Source organism: Myotis daubentonii, chromosome X (assembly GCF_963259705.1).
Source record: "Myotis daubentonii chromosome X, mMyoDau2.1, whole genome shotgun sequence".
Taxonomy (NCBI): Eukaryota; Metazoa; Chordata; class Mammalia; order Chiroptera; family Vespertilionidae; genus Myotis; species Myotis daubentonii.
Window position 1 is genome coordinate 55,096,437 of NC_081861.1, and position 23,904 is coordinate 55,120,340.

General features: G+C 38.1%; 1 protein-coding gene across 1 annotated transcript in view; it reads right to left on the minus strand.

The window, feature by feature from the left end:
• The window catches only part of IL1RAPL2 (interleukin 1 receptor accessory protein like 2), a 632,274-nt gene that overhangs the window by 590,797 nt on the left and 17,573 nt on the right, over positions 1-23,904 (minus strand). Inside the window, exon 3 of the mRNA XM_059678650.1 lies at positions 22,442-22,628. Coding sequence (XP_059534633.1) covers positions 22,442-22,628 — 187 coding nt within the window. The remainder of the gene's footprint in view (positions 1-22,441; positions 22,629-23,904) is intronic.

Sequence of the window (23,904 nt, forward strand, 5' to 3'; positions counted from 1 at the left end):
TTTAGAGTTCTCTATGTGCAATATCATGTCATCTGCAAATAATGACAATTTTACTTCTTCTTTTCCAATTTGGATGCCTTTTATTTCTTCTTCTTGTGTGATTGTTATGCCTAACACTTCCAGTACTATGTTCAACAGGAGTGGTGAGAGTGGGCATCCTGTCTTGTTCCTGTTCTTAGGGGAAATGGTTTTAGTTTTTATCCATTGAGTATGTCAGATATAAGTATGATGTCCTGTAAGTTTGTCATATAAGGCTTTTATTATGTTGAGGTATGATCCCTCTATTCCCACTTTGCTGAGAGTTTTTATCAGGAAAGGGTGTTGGATTTGTCAAATGCCTTTTCTGCATCAATTGATATGACTATATGAATTTGTCTCTCAATTTATGTGATGTATCACATATTGATTTGTGGATATTGTACCAGTCTTGCACCCCTGCAATAAATCCCACTTGTTCATGGTGTATGATCTTTCTAATGTAATGCTGGATCCAATTTGCTAGAATTTTGTTGAGGATTTTAGCATCTAAGTTCATGAGGGATATTGGCCTGTAATTCTCTTCCTTTGTGTTGTCATTATATGGTTTTGGGTTTATGGTAATGATTGCTTCATAGAAAGAGCTTGGAAGTGTGCTTTCCTCTTGGATTTCTTTTGAATAGTCCAAAAATAGGTGTTAGTTCTTCTTTGAATGTTTGGTAAACTCTGCTGTGAAGCCTTCTGGCCCTGGGCTTTTGTTTGCTGGAAGCTTTCTGATGACAGCTTCAATTTCCTCCTTAGTTATTGGTCTGTTGTGATTTATAATTCTTCTTGATTGAGTTTTGGAAGGTTGTATTTTCCTAGAAATTAGTCCATTTCCTTTAGGTAATTTAGTTTGTTGGAGTAGAGTTGTTCATAGTATTTTTTTTTTCATTCGTTTGTATTTCTGTGGGGTCTGTTGTTATTTCGCCTCTTCCATTTCTGATTTTGTTTATTTGGGTCTTCTCTCTTTGCTTCTTGGTGAGCCTGGATAGAGGTTCATCAGTCATGATTATACTTTCAAAGAAACAGCTCTTGGTTTCATTTATCTTTTGTATTGCTTTTTTGTCTCTATTTCATTTATTTCTGCTCTGATCTTTATTATCTCCTTCCTTCTCCTCACACTTGTTGCTCTATTTATAATTCTTTAAGTTGTAGAGTTAGATAATTTATTACATTTTTTATCCAGGTAGGCCTGTATAACTATAAACTCCCCTGTCAGGAATCCTTTCACTGTGTCCCATAGATTTTGGATTGTTATGTTTTCATTGTCATTCATTTCCAGGTGTTTTAATTTCTTCTTTGATCTCTTTGGTAACCCAATCATTGTTTAATAGCATGCTATTCAGATTCCAAGTGTTTGAATTTTTTTATTGTTTTTATTGTAGTTTATTTCTAATATTATGCCATTGTAATCTGAGAAGATGGTTGATTTCAATCTTCTTGAATTTGGAGAGAGTTTGCCTGTGTCCCAATATGTGGTCTATCTTTGAAAATGTCCCATGTGCACTTGAGAAGAATGTATATTCTGTAGCTTTGGGGTGAAATGTTCTGAAAATATCAATTAAGTCTATCTGATATAGGAAGTCATTTAGGATCGCTGTTTTTTGTTTTTTTTTTTTTTTTGATGATTTTTTTGTATAGAGGATTTATCCAGTGATGTCAGTGCAGTATTAAATTCCCCTACTATGATCATATTTCTGTCAATCTCTCCCTTGATATCTTCTAGAAGTTTTTTATGTATTTGGGTGCTCCAGCATTGGGTGCATATATGTTTACCAGAGTGATATCCTCTTGTTGCATTGATCCCTTTAGTCTTATGAAGTGGCCTTCCTTATATTTGTTATAGTCTTCACTCTGAGGTCTATTTTGTCAGATATAAGTATCGCTACCCCAGCTTTTTTTTTTCATTTACATTTGCCTGAAAGATTTTTTCCATCTCTTCATTTTCAGTCTGTGTGAGTCTCTTATTCTGAGGTGGGTCTCTTGTAGACAGCATATATATGGGTCATGCATTCTTATCCATTCAGCTTTGTGATGTCTTTTGATTGGAGCATTTAGGCCATTTACATTTAAAGATATTATTGATAGGTGCTGGCTTGTAGCCATTTTTATTTTTTGTGCCTGTGTTCCTTCTTCCCTTTTATTTTTTCTTCTTTTCACAACAGTCCCTTTAGCATTTCTTACATTGCTGGCTTGATAGTGATAAACCTCCTTAGCCTTTTTTGTTTTAAAATAGGTTTTATAACCCTTGCTCCTCTTCTGGTCATTCTTACACCCCTATTATATGTATGTTGCTTTGTTTCATGTTGTCCCAAACCTTCCTCAGGCTCTCCTCCTTTCTTTTGATTTTTTTCTTAATTGCAGTTTAAATTGGGTGTGTTTTGCTTCCCTGTCTTTTAATTCACTAATTTTCCCTCCACTTATCCTAGTCTAGTGTTGAAATCTTCCATATTGTTTTTTATTGTAGCTATATCACTATTTATTTCCTCCTAATTCTTACATAGGTTTTTGATTTTCTCATCTGTACTGATTATGAACTTTATGACCCTTATTATGAATCCCTTTTCTGACATATTGCATGCCTCTATTTCATTTAGTTCCTTTTCTGGTGATCTTTTCTTTCCTTTGGGGGTTGTTCTTCTGTCTCCCCATTTTGCTCTCACCAAAGGATCTAGGTGTCAAGTTGCATGGGGCATGTGGCTGTAGCAGTGGGCTTGGTGGAGGGTTGTGCAGTCGCGGGTGGTGGCTGCTCCTCAGGGGGTCACAGGTGGCATCTCCTCCTTGGGTGGTTGCAGGTGGTGGCTGCTCCTCAGGGGATCGTTGGGTAGCTGCTCCTGGTGGTGTCATGGTCAGTGGCTACTCTTCTGGTAGTCACGGGTGGTGGCTGCTTCCATGGGTGCTGGAGCAGTCATCGTGCCTGGGGTTGCTATTTAAGGGTGTTCATTCATGGTCACAGAGCTGCATAAGGATGGGAGTCTATTTGCTTTCATCTATTTTTATCCCTTGAATGTTATTAAGGATATAGAGGAAGTCCCTTCTAAGCCTGGATTCTTCTAAGAATTTAGGAAAGATCAACATCAAACCCCTGTTAATCTTAAGAAAAGCATGCACATAGAAAGAAAATTTGCTATTCCCATGCTCTGCTTCATATTACCAAAATAACCCTTGATAAAGGGCTTGTCCTTAACCTTGATCACTTGCTTAAGGTAATGTCTGCCAAGTTTTTCCTTTATAAAGTTAATATTTTTTCCTTTCCAAACTTCATTCTTTGGAAGTTAGGCATTAAATTTATCCCACACTCAAGGTAGCCTGACCTCCTCAAAAAATTAAAAATGGAACTCCCATTTGATCCTGTGATCACACTTCTAAGAATACATCCCAAGAAACCAGAAACACCAATCTCAAAGGATATATGCACCCCTATGTTCATAGCAGCACAATTTACCATAGCTAAGATCTGGAAACAGCCTAAGTACCCATCAGCAGATGAATGGATAGAAAACTGTGGTACATCTACACAATGGAACACTATGCTTCTGTAAATAAGAAGGCATTCTTACCATTTGCAAGAGCATGGATGGAACTGGAGAGCATTTTGCTAAGTGAAATAAGCCAGTCAATGAAAGAAAAATACCACATGATCTCACTCATTTATGGATAATTAAGACCATTATAAACTGATGAACAAAAATAGATACAGAGGCAGAGCAACATCAAACAGACTGTCAAACTACAGTGGGAAGGTTGGTCAGGTAGGAGACCAACCAACGGACTTGTATGCATGCATATAAGCATCACCAATGGGCACAAGACACTGGGGGATAGAGTAGGCCAGGGGAATGTCAAGGGGAGGAAAAAAAGGAGACATATGTAATACTCTTTGTAATACTTTAAGCAATAAAACAAAATTATATATATATATATATATATTTGTATTGATTTCAGAGGGGAAGAGAAAGGGAGAAAGAGATAGAAACATTAATGATGATAGAAAAATCATTGATCAGCTGCCTCCTGCATGCCCCCTACTTGGGTTTAAGAGCACAACCTGGGCATGTGCCTTGATAAGGAATCAAGCCATAATATTTTGGTTCATAGGTAAATACTCAACCACTGAGCAATTTGGCCTGGCAATATTTTCTTTTTTTATGTTCTCAGACCACAATGGCATAACATCAGAAATAAACCACGATAAAAAAATTCAAACACTTGGAAACTGAATAGCATGCCATCAAATAATGACTGGGTTACTAAAGAGATCAAAGAAAAAATTAAAAACACCTGGAAATGAATGACAATGAAAACACAACAATCCAAAATCCATGGGACACAGTGAAAGCAGTCCTGAGAGGGAAGTTTTGTTTTTTTAATTGTTTTATTGCTTTAACTATTAATTACATATGTCTCCTTTTTCCCAGCCCTTGACAATCCCCTGGCCTCCCCTACCCCCCAGTGTCTTATGTCCATTGGTTATGCTTATATGCATGCATACAAGTCCTTCGTTGATCTCTTACCCTCCCCTCCTGCCCCCCAACCCTCCCCGGCCTTCCTGCTGTAGTTTGACAGTCTGTTCAAGGCTGCTCTGCCTCTGTATCTATTTTTGTTCATTAGTTTAAATGGTCTTTATTATCCATATAAATGAGTGAGATCATGTGTTTTTTTTCCTACATTGACTGGCTTATTTCACTTAGCATAATGCTCTCCAGTTCAATCCATACTGTTGCAAATGGCAAGAATTCCTTCTTTTTTTACAGCAGCATAGTATTCCATCATGTAGATGTACCACAGTTTTCTAATCCATTCATCTACTGATGGGCACTTAGGCTGTTTCCAGATCTTAGCTATGATGAATTGTGCTGCTATGAACATAGGGGAACATATATCCTTTCTGATTGGTGTTTCTGTTTTCTTGGGATATATACCTAGAAGTGGGATCATGGGGTCAAATGGGAGTTCCATTTTTAGTTTTTTGAGGAAACTCCATACTGTCTTCCATAGTGGCTGCACCAGTCTGCATTCCCACCAGCAGTGCAGGGGGGTTCCTTTTTCTCAACATCCTCTCCAGCACTTGTCGTTTGTTGATTTGTTGATGATAGCCATTCTGACAGGTGTGAGATGGTACCTCATTGCTGTTTTGATTTGCATTTCTCGGATTATTAGTGACTCTGAGCATGTTTTCATATGTCTCTTGCTTTCTGGATGTCCTCTTTTGAAAAGTGTCTATTTAGGTCCTTTGCCCATTTTTTGATAGGATTGCTTATCTTCCTTTTCTTAAGTTGTATGAGTTCCCTATACATTTTGGAGATTAAACCCTTATTGGTGATAACATTGGCAAATATGTTCCGCCATGCAGTGGGCTTTCTTGTTGTTTTGTTGATGGTTTCTTTTGCTGTGCAGAAGCTTTTTATTTTGATTTAGTCCCATTTGTTTATTTTCTATTTAGTTTCCAATGCCCTAGGAGTTGTATCAGTGAAGAAATTGCTTCGGCATATGTCTGAGATTTTGTTGCCTTTGGATACTTCTAGTATTTTTATGGTTTCCCGTCATACATTTAAGTGCTTTATCCATTTTGAGTTTATTTTTGTGGATGGTGTAAATTGGTGGTCTAGTTTCATTTTTTTGCATGTATCTGTCTAATTTTCCCAACACCATTTATTGAAGAGACTATCTTGACTCCATTGTATGTTATTGCCTCCTTTGTCAAATATTAATTGAGCATATTGGTTCAGGTCAATTTCTGGGCTCTCTATTCTATTCCATTGATCTATATGTCTGTTCTTGTGCCAGTACCAGGCAGTTTTGAGAACAGTGGCTTTGTAATACAGCTTGATATCTGGTATTGAGATCCCTCCTTCTTTGTTCTTTCCCAGGATCACTGCAGCTATTTGGGGTCTTTTTTTATTCCAGATGAATTTTTGGAGAGTTTGTTCTAGGTCTGTGAAATATGCTGTTGGTATTTTAATGGCAATATTTTCTTAATAATTCTGGTACATTCATTCATCCATATGAACTTTATAGTATTCAACATGTATAATTCTAAAAAAATTATATTCTAGCACATTGGATTAATTATTTATATAAAATTGGGAATATATATATAAAATTCTGAGATCTTCCCATGCAGAAATACATTGACATGCCATTAATTTAGCCCATATTTTATGTCCTTCAGTAAAGTTATATTTTTATAGGTCTCCTCCCATCTTTGTTAAATATATTCCAAAATTTATACACTCTTTTATTGTTATAAATGGAATAATTTCATTTACCCTTTTATATGTCTAACTGATTATATCTAGCAAAAACAAAAGCTGTTGAATATTTGGTATGTTTTTATTAAGCAACCTTACCAAATTATCTCATTAATACTAATTTTGTTGCTGTTGAGTCTCTTGGGTTTTCTTGCTATATACAATTATATAATCTGAAAAAGTAGATTATTTTATCTCTTCCAATATTTGTAGAGCATATTTCATTTATTTTTCATAGTTTATTAGCTAAAAATCCCAAAATATGTTTGAATAATGGTGGTAACAAAGAGCAGTTCTATCTTGTATACCGTGAATATAAAATATATATGTATGTTTACAAGGATGTTATTTGTAACACTGTGATTTTTAAACACAACAAACTAGAAAAACTTGAATGTCCATCAGAAGAATAGTTGGAAAAAACAAGGTTATTTCTATCGTATGAACTATGATACAGCTATTTAAAATGAATTATATCTATATTGTTTGCATGAGGCCAGACCAATCAGGGACCAGGGGTAGGGACTTCTGTCTATATCAGTCAGTACCCCTCTGATTCAGGGAGCACACTTTCCCCTTACACCAAAGACTAAAGAATGTGATTCCCATTGTACAAATACTTGCAAAAAATGAAACTAGACCACCAACTTACACCATACACAAAAATAAACTCAAAATGGATAAAGGACTTAAACATAAGATGATAAACCATAAAAATCTTAGAAGAAGCCATAGGCAGCAAAATAGCAATATCATTACCGATACGGCCCCCAGGGCAATGGAATCTAAGGAGAAAATAAGCAAGTGGGACTACATCAAAATAAAAAATCTGTGCACAGCAAAAGAAACCATCAACAAAACAACAAGAAAGCCCACTGCATTGGAGAACATATTTGCCAATGTTATCTCTGATAAGGATTTAATCTCCAAAATTTATAGGGAACTCATACAACTCAAGAAAAGGAAGATAAACAATCCTATCAAAAAATGGGCAAAGGACCTAAATAGACACTTTTTTAAAGAGGCCATACAGAAGGCCAAGAGACATATGAAAACATGCTCAAAGTCATTAATCATCTGAGAGATGCAAATCAAAATAACAATGAGGTACCATCACACATCTTTCAGAATGACTATCATCAACAAATGACAAGTGCTGGAGAGGACACAGAGAAAAAGAAACCCTTGCACCACTGGTGGGAATGCAAACTGATGCAGCCACTATGGAAATCAGTATGGCGTGTCTTCAAAAAGCTAAAAATGGAACTCCTATTTGACCCAGTAATCCCACTTCTAGGAGTATATCTCAAGAAATCAGAAACACCAGTCAGAAATATATGCACCCCTATGTTCATAGCAGCACAATTTACCAATAGCTAAGATTTGGGAACAGCCTAAGTTCCCATCAGCAGATGAGTGGATTAGAAAACTGTGGTACATCTACACAGTGGAATACTATGCTGCTGTAAAAAAGGAGGAATTCTTACCATTTGCAAAAGCATGGATGGGCCTGGAGAGTATTATGCCAAGGGAAATAAGTCAGTCAGAAAGATAAATGTCACATGATCTCACTTATTTGTGAATATAATGAACAACATAAACTGATGAACAAAAATACAACCAGAGATATAGAAGCATCAAACAGCCTGTTCAACCTATGAGGGAAGGTGGGGTGTGAAAGGGTAAGAGATTAACCAAAGGACTTGTATGCATGCATATGAGCATAACCAATGGACACAGATAGGGGGAGTGAGGACATATGCTGGGGGGTGGGGGCGGCCAGGGAGAGGTCAATGGGGGAAAAAGGAGACTTATGTAATACTTTAAACAATAAAGAATTTAAATTAAAAGAAAAAGAATGTGCTTCCCTGGCGAGAGCTGAAATATCAAAGACATCTCTCTGCAGCAGAACAGAGCAGAGCAGAGCAGGCCAGTGTAAGTGCAGAGCATAGTAGACCAAAGAAGAGCAGGTGGAGCAAACCAGACCAGAGCAACGCTGTCTAGCCAAAGAGGGGCCTCACTCCAGCACCATCTCATAGCCATGCTCTTCCAAAACCACTCTGTAATATTATTGAACTGTAACACTATTGAACTGTTCTCACAGTCATGATGTATCACAATTAAGCTGTTTTATTCTTCACTGCACCCTTCACTTTGGGGATTCCTATTAGTGTTGAATTAGTGCCAGTGACCATAGCTTGACAGTATGTATACATATATAATAATAAATTATATATAGAGAGTGTGTTAGTGGAAAGTATGGAATGATCACACTTTTTAAAATATATAGGATTCACCCCAAAAGGACAGTGTTTATTAAAACACATTTCGTTTTTAAAATTGAGCTGTCATCTGTTAAAGTATGTATACATTTTTGGGACACCCTGTATATACATAAGTATATTCATTCATGTCTTTTGGCTTATCTCCAAGCTCTCTGTAAATATCAAAATTAAAAGGAGAAATATGTTTTATTAGACTTAAGCATATAACTTAGCTTCTTTTGGCTTTTGTTTCCTTATATGTGAGAAATAAGTTGTGCTAGATGGGCTCTAAGGTCCCTATATTATAATTCCTTTTATTTAGTTTCAGTTTGATCTTGAAGAAAACCTCTATTTCTTGTTCGTTTTAGTCTCTTTGGACACTTAGAGTTATTAAGGATTCCTTGAGAAGAATTTCAGGAACTGTTTCTGAAATAATAATTTTGAGAAAGCATTCTATTTATACCAATGATATAATTGAGTGCATATGATGCATATAGCAGAGCAATCAGAGTGGTGTTTTAAGAAAAACATATATTAGAAGTCAGAAGTTCAGGATGTGAACACCTAATTGGCCATGTGTTAGCTAAGTGACCCTCTGTAAGCTATTTCAGTTTCATCATCTATAAAAAGATAATAGCCACCAATAATTATTCTCATCTCCTTTCGCTAACTGATAAAATTCAGATAGAGGAGATATAGAACCTCTTTAATAACCCCTTACATTCCAAGGACTTACTAGACACTTTTAGGTAAATAATTATATGTGACATTTTGGCCCTGACCCATGTGACTCGGTTGGAGCATCATCCCTTACACTGAAAGGTTGTGGGCTCAATTCCCAGTCAGGGCAGATATCCAGATTGCAGGTTTGATTCCTGTTGTGGCCCTTGCAGGAGGCAACCAATCATCTCTCTCTCTCTCTCTCTCTCTCTCTCTCTCTCTCTCTCTCTCTCTCTCTCTTCCTCTCTCTCCCTCCCTCCGTTCCTCCTTTCCTCTGGAAACCACCACACTGCTGTCTGTGCCCATGAGTTTCAGTTTTATATCATACATATGAGTGAAATAAAGGTTCTTAGCTTTTACTGACTGACTTATTTCATTTAGCATATTCTCAAGGTCCATCCATGTTGTCACAAATAGCAGTGTTTCATCTTTTCTTATGGTTGAGTAGTATTCCATTGTGTACTAGTATATGTACCACATCTTTATCCATTCATCTTTCAAAGGATACTTTGGTTGTCTCCCATGTCTTAGCTACCATGAATAATACTGCAATGAACATAGGGGTGCATATATCTTTGTGAACACATGATTTTGAGTTTTTCTGCTAGACACCCAGAAGAGGGATTGCTGGATCATATGGAAACTAAATTGTTAAATTTTTGAGGAACTGTCATACTGTTTTCCATAGTGGTTGTACCAGTCTATATTCCCATTAGCAGTGAATGATGGTTCCCTTTTCTCACGAACCTCTCCAACACTTGTTATTACTTGTCTTGTTGATAATACCATTCTAACTGGTGTGAGGTGGTATCTCATTGTAGTTTTGATTTGTATTTCCCTAATAGCTAGTGAGGTTGGACATCTTTTCATATATCTGTTGGCTTTTTGTATGTCTTATTGGGAGAGTTCTGTTCAGGTCCTATGCCCATTTTTTAATTGGATTGTTTGTTCATTTAGTGTTGAGTTTTATGAGTTCATTATATATTTTGAATATTAAAACTTTGTCAGAGCTTCTATTTGCAAATATCTTCTCCCATTCAGTCGCCTCTTTGTTTTGCTGCCTGTATCTTTTACTGTGTAGAAACCTTTTAGTTTGTTATAGTTCCACTCATTTATTTTTACCTCTACTTCCCTTGCCTTTAGGGTCAAATTCATAAAAAATTATCTACAGCCAAGGTCCATAAGTTTAGTACCAATGTTTTCTTCTATGAAGTTTATTGCTTCAGATCTTATATTTAGATATGTAATCCATTTTGAATTCTTGTACATGGGAACAAACTGTAATCCAGTTTCATTTTTTTTGCATGTGGCTTTCTAGTTTTCCTAGACACCATTTATTGAGGAGACCATCTTTACTCCATTATGTGTTTCTGGCTACATTGTCGAAAATTATTGGTCCATATACATGAGTTTTTTATATTTGGGCTCTCAGTTATATTCTATTGATCTGTGAGTCTGTTTTCCTGACAATACCATGCTGTTTTGATTGTTGTAGCTCTGTAGTATAATTTGAAGTCAGGTAATGTGACAATTCTGGCTTCATTCTTTTTTCTCAGAATTGCCAGCCATAGCTGGTTTGGCTCAGTGCATAGAACATCGACCTGTGGACTGAAAGGTTCCAGGTTCGATCCTGGTCAAGGGCACATGCCCGGGTTGTGGGATCCATCCCCAGGTTGTGGGATCCATCCCCAGTAGGAGGCATGAAGGAGACAGCCAATCATTCTCTCTCATTGATGTTTCTCTCTCTCTCTCCCTCTCCCTTCTTCTCTGAAATCAATCATATATATATTTGAATTGCCTTGGCTATTCTGGGTCTTTTGTGGTTCCATATAAATGTGATGATTTTTTGGTTCTTTTTCTTTAAAAAATGACATTGGAATCTTGATAGGGATTGCATTAAATCTGTATACTGTGTTGTATAATATAGCCTTTTTAAATATGTTGCTTCTTCAATCCATGAACACAGGATATTTTTCCATTTCATTATGTATTTTTTCAATCTCTTTTAATAATGCTCTGTAATTTTCAGTATATAGGACTTTCACATTTGTTGTTAAGTTTATTCTTATGTATTTTATGCTTTTGTTTGCAATTGCAAAAGGATTTTTGTTTTTCATTTCTTTTTCTGAAGTTTTGTTGTTAGTATACAGGAAGCAGTGGATTTTTGTACATTGATTTTGTATCCTGAAACTTGACTGTGTTTGGTTATTGTTTCTAATGGTTTTATGGTGGAGTCTTTCGAGTTTTCTATATACAGAATCATTTAATCTCCAAAAAGTGACACTTTTATGTCTTCCTTCCAAATTCCGATCACGTTTATTTCTTTCTCTTGCCTTATTGCTCTGGTTAGGATTTCCAGAACAAAGTTGAATAAGAATGGTGAAAGTGGACATCCTTATCTTGTTTCTGAATTTAGATGAAATGCTTTGTGGGTTGTTTTTTTTTTGGCATTGAGTATGATATTAGCCGATAATTTGTCATTTATGGCCTTTATTATGTTGGAGTAATTCCCTCTATTCCTATTTCATTGAATGTTTTAATTATAAGTGAGTGTTGGAGCTTATCAAATGCTTTTTCTGCAGCTATTGATAAGATCATATAATTTTTATTCTTTCTTTTGTTAGTATGGTGTATTACATTGCATATGTAGAACCATCCTTGTGCCTCTAGGAATAAACCCCATTTTATCTGGATGTATTATTTCTTTAATGTATTGTTGTATTCAGTTTGCTAGTATTTTCTCTGGAACTTTTCCATCTGTATTCATCAGAGATATTGAACTGCAGTTTTTGTTTTCTTGTGTTATCCTTTCCAGGGTTTGGTATCAGGGTTATGTTAATTTTATAAAATGTGTTAGGAAGTATTGCTTCTTCAGTATTTTGGAAGAGTGTGAGAAGGATAGGTTTTATAAGTACCGCGCGCTAACCGATGGCGCCACTGCAGCTCCATAGGTTTTAAATTTTCTTTGAATGTTTAGTAGAAATCACTGGTAAGCCACCTGGTCCTGGACTTTTATTTGGGGAGTTTTTTTATGTTTCTTTTAATTTCCTCACTGCTGATAAGTTTATTTAGATTTTAAAATTCTTCAGTCTTCATGATTTAGTTTAGAAAGGTTATATATTTCTAGGAATGCTCCCATTTCTTCCAGGTTATTGGATTTGTTCGAATATAGGCTTTCATAGTATTCTAATATGATCCTTTGTATATCTGTGATGCCTGTGGTAACTTGTCCTCTTTCATTTCTAATTTTGTTTATATAGGTCTTTTCTCTTTTTTCCTTAGTGAATCAAAATAGGGTTTGTCAATTTTATTAATCTTCTCAAAGATCTAGGTCTTTAGTGTATTATTTTTATAAACTTCTCTAATTAAATTCTCTAACTTTTAGTATTTCATTTCTTCTTTGGAGTTTGTTTATTCTTTTTCTAGTACTCTAAGATGCGATGATAGGTTGTTTATTTGGGATTTCTCTTGTTTCTTGAGATAGACCTGTAATGATATAAGTTTCCCTATTATTACTGCTTTCACTGCATCCCAGAAGTTTTGACGTGCCATATTGTCATTTTCATTTGTCTCTATATGCCTTGGTGTCACCTTTAATTTTTTCTCTGATCCAGTCATATTTAGTAGTATGTTGTTTAATCTCATGTATTCATGGGTTTCTTTACTTCTTTTGGAAGTTAATTTCTTACTTCAAGGCATTGTGTCCAGTGAATATGCTTGGTATAATTTCAATCTTCCTGAATTTGTTGAGGCTAGTTTTATGACCCAACATATGGTCTATCCTTGATAATGTTCCATGCGCACTAGAGAAAAATGTATGATCAGATGTTCTGTGATGAATGGCTCTGTAAATGTCAATTATCTCCATTTGGTGTATCTAGACTCTCAATGGAATATTAAGGTCACCAACTATGATTGTGTTTTTGTCTGTTTCTTCCTTCAGTTCTATGAGTAGTTGCTTTATATAAGTTGGTGCTCCCTAATAGCGTGCATATATACTAAGAAGTGTTATGTCTTAGAATGTCCGTCTTTATCCCGTGGTATCTTGAAATCTATCTTGTCAGTTATAAATATGGCTACACCTGCTTTTCTGTGTATGTTATTTGGTTGGAGAATCATTCTCTACCCTTTCATTTTGAATCTACCTTTGTCTTTGCAGTTTAGGTATGTCTCTTAAAGGCAGCATATGGTTTGTTTTTGTTTTTTGATCCAATCTGCTACTCTATGCCTCTTTATTGGTGAATTCAGTCCATTTACATTTAGGCTAATTCAATTGATGTATGAGGATTTCCTATGGCTATTTTATCCATCATTTCCTGGTAGCTCTGTGCCTCCAGTGGTTCTTTTCCTTTTTGTTTCTGTCTGCTGTTTTTGTTTGGTAGTATCCCGTACTTCTCTCCTTTGTTTTCTTTTTTAAGCTATATATCTCAGTTTGGGGTTTTGCTGTGTGTAACTGCCATTAGGTTTATGAAAAATAAAGTTTCAGATGTACAGTAGTTATTGTTTTCTTTTGAGTGCATCTGCTCTTCCTCTTCCTTTGCCAGGTCACGCCTTTACCTCCTCCTCTTTTATGTTTTTGTTGTCACAACTTATCCCTGTTTATGCTGTAAGGATTTTTGTGATCTTACTCTTAGTGTTGTGACTGTATGTTCTTTGTTTCAGGGAGAATAACTCCTTTGAGCATTTCCTGCATTGGAGATTTTCTGGTGATAAATTCCCTCAGGTTTCATATGTCTGGAAAAGTCTTTATTTATCCTTCATATTTAAGAGATAACTTTGCTGGATATATTATTCTTCCCTGGTAATTTCTCTCTTTCAGTCATTTGAATATTTGGTTCCATTCTCTTCTGGCTTGTTGAGTTTTTGCTGAGAAGTCTGATGATATTCTGATGGACTTTCCTTTGTAGGTCACTTCCTTCTTTTCCCTGGATGCTTGGAGAATTATTTCTTTTTCATTAATATTTGACAGTTTTAATATAATGTGCCTTTTAGAGGGACTCTTTGGTTTAAGGTAACTAGGTGTTCTGCTTGCTACTTGGATTTGAGGATCTAGTTCTTTCTATAGGTTGAGAAGTTCTCATCCACTATTTGTTTCAATAGCCTCTCTGTTCCCTTCTCTCTCACTGTTTCTTCTGGTATGCCTATTATTCTACTGGTAATATTGCTTTTTCTGAGGGAGTCAGATAGTTCTCATAGAGCTCTTTCATTTTTTATGCTCATTTCTCTCTCTTCTTTCATCTGTATCATTTATAGGTCCTATTTTTAATATCCCTAATTCTTTCTTCTGTCTGGGCAGTTCTACTTCCTATGCTCAGTAGCTCATTAATGATCTCCTTAATTGAATGCTTCATCTCTAGGATTTCTGTTTGGTTCTTTTTTAGCCTCAATCTCTCTGTTACTCATTTTATTCATTAATTTGTTTTCTGAGTGCATTAAATTGCCTGTCTGTATTTTCTCACATCTCGTTGAATATTTTTAGAACTGCAATCTTGAATTCTCTGTAAGTTGTATCACATATTTCCATGTGTTCCAGTTTGCTTTCTGAAGATTTTTCATTTTGTTTCTAAACTGCTTCTCTATCTTGGTTATTCATGGAATTTGATGGGCTCATTATATATATATATATATATATATGCACTTCTGTAGCAGGTGTTTTTGAAGAGGTCTTCCTAAAATTTTCCAGTAGATGGCGATGAATCTCAAGGTTTTTAGCTCTGTGAAATTCCCAAAGCTGGCCTCAGTGGCTGCTGTCAGTTTAGCCCTGATTCTGAGTCATGGAGTTTGTTTTGTCCTCTGGATAAAGGCAACCTCAGACCTCCGTGGGTTCCCTCCCCACCCGCCCCAACCAGAGATTTGAAGATAATATGCTCTGCAACCCAACACCAAGGACTACTGGAGATGAGTTTAAATGGTAGTAGGGCTCTGTGGCTCTGTTTCTTTGTTTGGAACACTGACCACCCAACAGCCAACAACCAGAGCAGAAACCCTGCACTGTGTCTTTGCCCAGGCCTCTCAGCAGCCGCAGTTTGCACTGCTCACTCCTAAAGGATTGTCCACCCAAAATATCTGCACCTTGCAGGTGAAGAAAGTGCCCACTACAGCTGGCTTCCTTCCCTTTACAGGCTGAGCCAGCTGCCACCTCTAGGCTGCAGGGCTACATCTATGTTGGTTTGAGTTCTCCTCCCTTCTTACCTGTTTGTTCCCATTTGCCCAACTTTAGATAATTCAATGCATGGATCTCTTAGGTGTGGCTTTTTATTGAGCAGGGAGTTCTTTGTTGAGTTATACATGATCAACTTGTAATTTCAGGGGAGAGACTAAAGGGATCTTTCACGTTGCCATTCTTCTGACCTCACTTCCTCTGCTATCTACAGTTTAAAACAGAGGTATGTCTACAGCTCTTTACTTGATGAAAATGCTGTTTATTTCAAGTAGGAGCTGTTCTTTAGATGTCTTAATTGATGTATCTCCTTCCTGGAGTGTTGAGGAGAAGCTCTTATATATCTGCCTCCATGAGAACAAGGAAATATGTTTATTTTGGTCACTTCACTATTTCCAGTTCCTAGTGTGGCTCCTAGCATATGGTATGTACCCAATAAATGTGTTGAATAAATGAACAGTTAAATAAATTAATGAATAAATTTCAACTGAAATATCCATTAATGCCCCAATCCATCCCACATAACCAATGACAAACATCTGAAATTAGATCATTGGGGCAGGAAAATAGAAGATTCAAACTGGTAGCCTTGACCACATTAGCATTAGTATTTTATCAACCAAGGTAATTAATCACATAGATTTACCCCAAAGTATGCATTCATATTTTCATTATTGATGTTTTATTAAAGTTAGGGGATTCTTTTGTTTAGAAATGCGATAAAGGGACTCAATACTCCTATAAGTGTTCTCAGTGAATAATGAGGTTGTTCTAGTGTTCTTAGTTCAACAAAGAAAATAATATGTAGCTCTTATTTCAAAAATGTTTCTAAAAATGCTAACATTATTGAATATTCTGTCTTAATGTTTAAACCTCATTCACAGAGTATCAGGAGAAAGTGCTAAAAGCATATTCCCTCTCCTCATTTCTTTTGCTAACTGATAAGAGTTCAGATAAAGGGGTTACAGAGCCTTTACACATATATTTTACATTCCCAGGACAACCAGGATAGTGTGAGTCATTTTATGAACACAATATAGTGCCACCTGATCTTCCCCTATTCAACTGTGATTATGTGTAAGCACAAAAGGATAGACCTTAAAGGCCTATTATAACATGATTCAGACAGGCTAAGAAACCATAACAGAACATGAGAGTGATACAAAATGATTAAAGACTTGGCAAAAAACAGAATGAATGAAAAATAAACCAGTTTAAATATTACATATACTTGAAAAGATGACTTGGAAAAAGATCATGATAAAGACATGCTTTTCACAGTTAAAACACTGGAGATAATACATTAAACATTTCTAACTTTGGATATATAGCAAAATAAACTCTGAACAAGTGTGCCTTCCTTTCTACAGAGCAAACTTACTTCATGCTCACCCTGACAGGCAATGCACAACTGCAAAATAGGCAGGGCATATTATAGAAATATTAACTAAAAAAGAAATATTTTCCTAACACATCAGTACATTTTTTGCAAAGATTTTCTTGAAACCTGTGTTGAAAGTTGGGTTAACAACCTATCTAGGAGCTTCAAGGACTCTTTAAATTTGAAGTCTGGTATATTATCCTGATCCATTAGTGAGTGGATCAGGGTGTAGTAGAGTGACTAAGTGACTTAGTAGAGTGACTAAGAGGATGAGCCCACTAGCTAAACTGCAAGTCAAAAACTGCTGTGTGACTTTTGTTAAGTCAGTTGATTACTCTGAGTCTCTAGTCACTTTTATAAAATGGAGATAATTCCTGTCTCATATAGTAGTATTAGAGATTGAGCTACTCCAACTAAAACACTTAAACAGAGCCTGGAATATAGTAAGCACTCAATAAATAGCTGTTATTATTATTATTAATCAATTGTAAATGTTGTACAAATATTAAATGGTATTATATAGGCATAGCTTGAATATCCAATTGCTTCACCATTGTTGGTACATTTCTAAGAAATATTGAGGGTAAGCTTTGCCAATGGATAAATTGCTTTGGTATACAATGGCAATAGTGATATCTACAGATGTGAAAAAAGGGGAAGAAAGAATTTAGCAAAAAGATAAGGAGAAGAAATAGTAGAATGAATATTGTAAGAGAAGGCTGATGTCTTGAATTTTACTTCTAGGTGCTAACTTTTGAGATAGCCAAATTCCCTTCTTCAAGAATAAAATCGAAACAAAACCATCTTACTCTATTTTTTGGTGGGATCCTCTGCACCAGTGCTGCATCCTAGAGAAATGCCTATGATCAAGACTGGGTTTATACCCAGGCCTATTTCAGGAAAGAGACTCTGAAGTCACACAGCTTTAAATACAAAACCAGAATGTGTTAGCTGAGTAAATTTGGACAAGTTTCAATATCCCTCTAGGTCTAATTTTTTTCTCTATTAAATGATAATAATCATGCCTACCACATAGAATTACATTGAGATATAAACGAGAAAATGTAGTGACCAAGTTTAGCACAATGAATGGCACATGGGAAGTATTTAATAATTTCTAACAAGGCTGATTATGGCATAAAAAGTCCAACAAAATTGTGAATATTCTATATTTATGCAAGGAACTTCATGCTTATTTTATTTTTTATTTTATTATTTATTTTTAAATATACTTTTTATTGTTGATAATATTACAGCATAATTCCCTCCCCTCCCCCCATCTTCCTGGCCTTTACACCTCCCCATGTCTTCATTACCCTATTGCTGGGGTCCAACCCCAAAAGGTCCAGGGGTCCCCAAAGGTGTGGACGGAGTCGGCGAAGAAGGAATGACACAGAGACAGCGTTCAGTTGATAAGCAGCCTAGCCAGGATCTCTAGCTAAGTTCTGGTCAGGATCTCCAGCAAAGTTCTGGTTAGGATCTCCAGCCAGGTTCTGTGTCCATGTTCTCTTGCTAGGTTCTCCAGCCAGGTTCTCCAGGTTCTCCAGCCAGGTTCAGTCACCAGGTTCTAGTCAGGTTCTCTTGCCATGTTCTATCCAGGTTCTGTAGCCAGGTTCTGTCTCTAGGATCTTCAGCCAGGTTCTCTCGCTAGGTTCTGTCTCTAGGTTCTGTGGCCAGTTTCTGTCCAGGATCTTTTGCCATGTTCTCTCCAGCGAAGTTCTTCTGTCTCTAGGTTCTGTGTCTAGGTTCTGTGTCTAGGTTCTGTCTCCAGTTTCTGTCCAGGATCTTTTGCCATGTTCTCTCGCTAGGTTCTGTCTCTATGTTCTGGGGCCAGTTTCTGTCCAGGATCTTTTGCCATGTTCTCTCCAGCGAAGTTCTTCTGTCTCTAGGTTCTGTGTAGGTTCTGTGTCTAGGTTCTGTGTCTAGGTTCTGTCTCCAGTTTCTGTCCAGGATCTTTTGCCATGTTCTCTCGTTAGGTTCTGTCTCTAGGTTCTGGGGCCAGTTTCTGTCCAGAATCTTTTGCCATGTTCTCTCCAGTGAAGTTCTGTCTCTAGGTTCTGTGTCTAGGTTCTGTGTAGGTTCCTGTGTCTAGGTTCTGTGTCCTGTTGTCTTGTTACATCTGTATTTATACCAGTTGATTCCAATCCTATCAATCTCTATTCCAAAGGTTAGGGTGTTTCTTATCTCCATTCCAGGGAGTAAAGATTATGTAGCTTAAGCATAATTGTTCATAGTTAAAGTGATTAATTACCCACCTGGCACTTAGTTAAGGGGTTTTATTCCCTCCCTAACTTCAGGAGAAAATCCCTACCTGGGGAAACAACCTTTCTCAGAGAGGTGACCTTGGTTAAAACACATAGTGCCAAGAAGGTGAGCAAACATATTAAGAACCGTATGCCATATATGCCAGGTCCCTTGAAACAGCAAGGGTGGACCGGCTCCCGGCACCCTATTGTCAATGTCCATGGGCTATGCCTATCTAATATAATAAAAGAGAAGCATGCAAATTGACCGCACCACTGCTACACCCCAAGCAATGCCTACCAGCCAATCAAAGCGACTCTATGCAAATTAACCTAACCAAGATGGCGGCTGGTAGCCACAGAACCTGAGCAAGCAGGAGGCTTGGTTTCCCTGGCAATGGAGAAAGCCGAGCTTCCCGCCTGCCCTGGCCAGCTGTGGCCTCGGCTTAAGGCAAGAAAGGTTTAATTATAGAATAAAAATAAATCCCAGATACCTACTTCCATCCAGCCTCCACTGGGAGCTTGGGTGGTTGGGGGCCATGGCCAGCCTGCAAACAGCCATCAGCCCCTCACCCAGGCTGGCCAGGCTCCCCAGTAGGGACCTCCCACCCTGAAGGGGGTGTGGCCAGCCTGAAAACAGCCCTCAGACCATCACCCAGGCTGGCCACACCCCCACGGGGTGAGGGTCCCCACTGGGGGGCTTGAAAAGCCTGAAAACAGCCATCAGCCCCTCACCCAGGCTGCCCAGGCACCCCAGCAGGGCCCCCATCCAGAAGGAGTTGTGGCCAGCCTGAAAACAGCCATCAGCCTCTCATCCAGGCTGGCTACACCCTCATGGGGTGAGGGTCCCTGCTGGGGGTCTTGGCCAGCCTGAAAACACCATCAGCCCCTCACCCAGACTGGCCAGGCACCTCAGCATGACCCCCCGCTCTGAAGGGGGTGTGGCCAGCCTGAAAACAGCCCTCAGCACCTCACCCAGGCTGGCCAGGTACTCCAGCAGGGACACCCATGGTGAAGGGGCTGTGGCCAACCTGCAAACAGCCATCTGCCTCTCACCCAGGCTGGCCAGGCACCCCAGTGGCGATCCCCACCCTGAAGGGGCTGTGGCCAGCCTGTAAACAGCCATCAGCTCCTCACCCAGGCTGACACACCCTCATGGGGTGAGGGTCCCCACCGGGGGGCTTGGCCAACCTGAAAACAGCCATCAGCCATTCACCCAAGCTGGCCAGGCACCCCAGCAGGACCCCCCACCCTGAAAGGGGTGTGACCAGCCTAAAAACAGCCCTCAGCACCTCACCCAGGCTGGCCAGGCACTCCAGCGGGGACACCCACCCTGAAGGGAGTGTGGCCAGTGTGAAAACAGCCCTCAGCCCCTCACCCAGGCTGGCCAGGCACCCCAGCAGGACCCTCACCCTGATCTGGGACACCCTTCAGGGAAAACCAGCCAGCACCCACCCATGAACCAGTACTCTATCCTATATAATAAAAGGGTAATATGCAAATTGACCCTAACATCAGAATGACTGGGAATGACTGGTCACTATGACACACACTGACCACCAGGGGGCAGATGCTCAATGAAGGAGCTGTCCCCTGGTGGTCAGTGCGCTCCCACATGGGGGAGCTCTGCTCAGCCACAAGCCAGACTGGCAGCTGCCAGTACAGCGGTGGTGGTGGGAGCCTCTCCTGCCCCCTCAGGAGTGCTAAGGATGTCCGACTGCAGCTTAGGCCTGCTCCCCACTAGCAAGTGGACATCCCCCAAGGGCTCCTGGACTGCCAGAGGGATGTATGACTGCCAACTTAAGCCCAATCCCCCAGGGAGCAGGCCTAAGCCAGCAGGTTGTCATCCCTTGAGGGGTCCCAGACTGAGAGAGGGCACAGGCGGGGCTGAGGGACACACCCCCCCCAGAGTGCACAAATTTTTGTGCACTGGACCTCTAGTAAGTATATAAGTTCTTTGGTTTATCTCTTCTTATTACCCCAAACCCCACATTGAGGTATGTCCATCTGTTCCATGCCTCTCTGCTTTGGGTCTTATTTTGTTGGTGAATTCATTTTGTTCATTAGATTCCAAGAACAAGTGAGGTAATTTTATATGTGTCCCTCTCAGATTGGCTTATTTCACTTAACATAATATTCATGTTCCTTTTACCTGTGAGAATCTTATCTTCCTTAAAAAATAAAAAAGGGGGAGGACAATTCTCATAGAGGCTTAAAGTTCTAGTTCAGGACATGTTCTTGGTATCTATTATTGAGTTCTCCAGGTGTCAAATGGAAAGGCTTCCAAATGTAAAACCACTGGCAACTGTAGGAGTTAGGATTTAGGCTTCCCTGAGAACTAAGGGTCTGTCAGATCCTATAGAAACAACCTATTACACATTTTATGTATATTTTGTTTCAACAATGTGCACAACACCTGTGTAGAAAACCTCCTTGGTCATCATATTAAAAACTCTACCACATTTCAACCACTGTGGTCAGAGCTTGTAGAGGTTGCTCAGTCCTATTATAGGACTGCAGGGCCTCTGGCTAGCAAACTATCATAGCTTAAATATTGTAAGGTTATTTCTCTACTTCTTCCCCTAAATTCAACCTCTGCCCTTGTCTGCCCTACTTTATCACCAGGGAAGCTGAATACTATTTACTCTAACTCCTGGTTTTGTCCTCTGATTTCTGTTTGAGTTCACATTGAGGAGAGGGGGAAGTTCTAGCAAGAAACTGGAAGGCAGGCGTTAAGAGGGGTTAGAGTATTTATCCTTCCCAACATCCCTATCTCTGCCACAGTCCATATGTGCCACTAAGGCCACAGCTCTGAACAGGCCCACACCACTCTTGCCAGGTTCCAGTGACACAGCTCCTTACCTATGCCACACCTCAATAAATACTTCATGTAACTCTCTTCTGTTCAATTTTATTTCTAGCTAAACATGTTATTTCTTGTGTTCAAGAAATAACCTATACTGGGCCCATTTTTTTCCTCTGCATTAACTGCAGTGGCTCTCACAATGCAGATCATGATAACAGTTGTTATTTTTTGTAAGTACTATTACTAGTAATTATGGGCTTTGTCCCTAACAGTAAATCATATTTCTACATCATTCAAATATTTTCTTAAATCTTAACTCTTCCCATTTGCTCTCATTAATTGGAGTGAAGGGAGATTTTACTTATTGCTTAGCAGTTGCAGAAGGTGGGATTGTTTCTGACACCTGCTGATGGAAGTGCATGAAAACCAGAGGTATATAAAATTTATAGCTCTGTAATATTTAATTATGGAGCTGGTGAATTCTCAGTAAAATATCTAATACCAAAATATAAATAAAATCTCTCCCTTTTCCTATCTATAAACCAGTTATTGACTTAACTTAAGGTAAAAAAATGCATTTAACACCATGTTGAGTTACCTTATACCATACAACATCAGGCTCCTGATCAGATTTTTTAAAGTCATCCATGTCTGGGCAGGAGATCTCTTTTCTTTTAGTGACTTCAGATTTTTCTAAGTAGCGGATCCTGCTATTGTAGCACAGGCCTGATTCATTCTCTGCAACAGTCAAGGACATTGACACTTTCATGCAATATGTTGAGTTTCTGTAGGAACAGAGAAATAACAAAATGACTTTATTGGGTGTTTACAACTTCATTTGTACACTATATATTTCAAGAATATTGACTTTTCCATTTAGCACATTACTGAGAAGTCAGAAACAACATAAAAAATAGAGAACAATTTTCTACTTTAACTGACAGAAAGCTATTAAACAAAGTGCTAATATGGACATTTCTGACTGTGAGGTAGCTATATAGAACAGCTGTACTCATCTTCTGAACCACCAGATGATCAGACTTCTTTCCAAGAGGTAAATATTTTTATTAAATTTATTGGAGTGACATTGGTTAATAAGAAATAAATAAATTTATGTTGAATATCTAATAGTAAAAGCTTGTGAGGAAGTCTATGACTAGAAGTATAGTCATTTCTGCTCTGCCTCTATGGCCAGTTCATTACAAGATATTCCAAAGGTTGTTTAATTTTGCCATTGATATCTAAGCCAACATGTACTTTTATAGGATACACACCAAAAAAAAATAGATCAACATACAGAAGATACCTATTAACTTACATAGCTTTTGACAGTGTTTACTGAGATATTTCAGGGGTCCAATCCTGGCATCCTACAAAGGACAAATCCTAGTAGAAAGTGGTTAGCCTAGATTAATTTTATCCATTGTAAAGGAGCTTCCACATTGAATTTTATCATAAGGTCACTTTGTATACACCATTACCTTTCCCTACCTTAGTGTACACGGACTCCAGAAAATATCAACCACAAAAAAGAAAACTGGAAAGTGTGAAGGAGAAATCAGAAACAACCTGGTAAGACTTAGAAGGTCAAATGGTTTATTTCTTGGTGAGACACATCAGAACCATTTCTGTTCTAAACATCAAGGGGTACCTGCTGTTGAACATACAAAGTGCCAAGGGAATTTTAAAACCAAGTATTTTTAAAGTCAAGTGATAAAAATCCTGACAGATGGGATTAGCATGAGAATCAATAATTTAATGTTGGTCTCAAAGCATTGTTAGTATTCATACTACTTAGTACTCATTGAAATTTCACAAAATGCTATGTATCATACAAATGTGGATGAAAGGGGCCACATGCTAACCTGATAAGCTCAGGAAAGGCCTGTATGGCAGTCTTGCAAACTCAGAGACCTAAAGTAACCACAAAGGATGGTCTGAAATTAAGCTTTAAATAAAAGTAGTTCTGGTGGGTAGTTATATTCTAGGCCGGTATTTTCACTGACAAGGTCAAACTTTACTTTAACTGAGCCTAATTGTCTTTTTGTATCTATAATCACA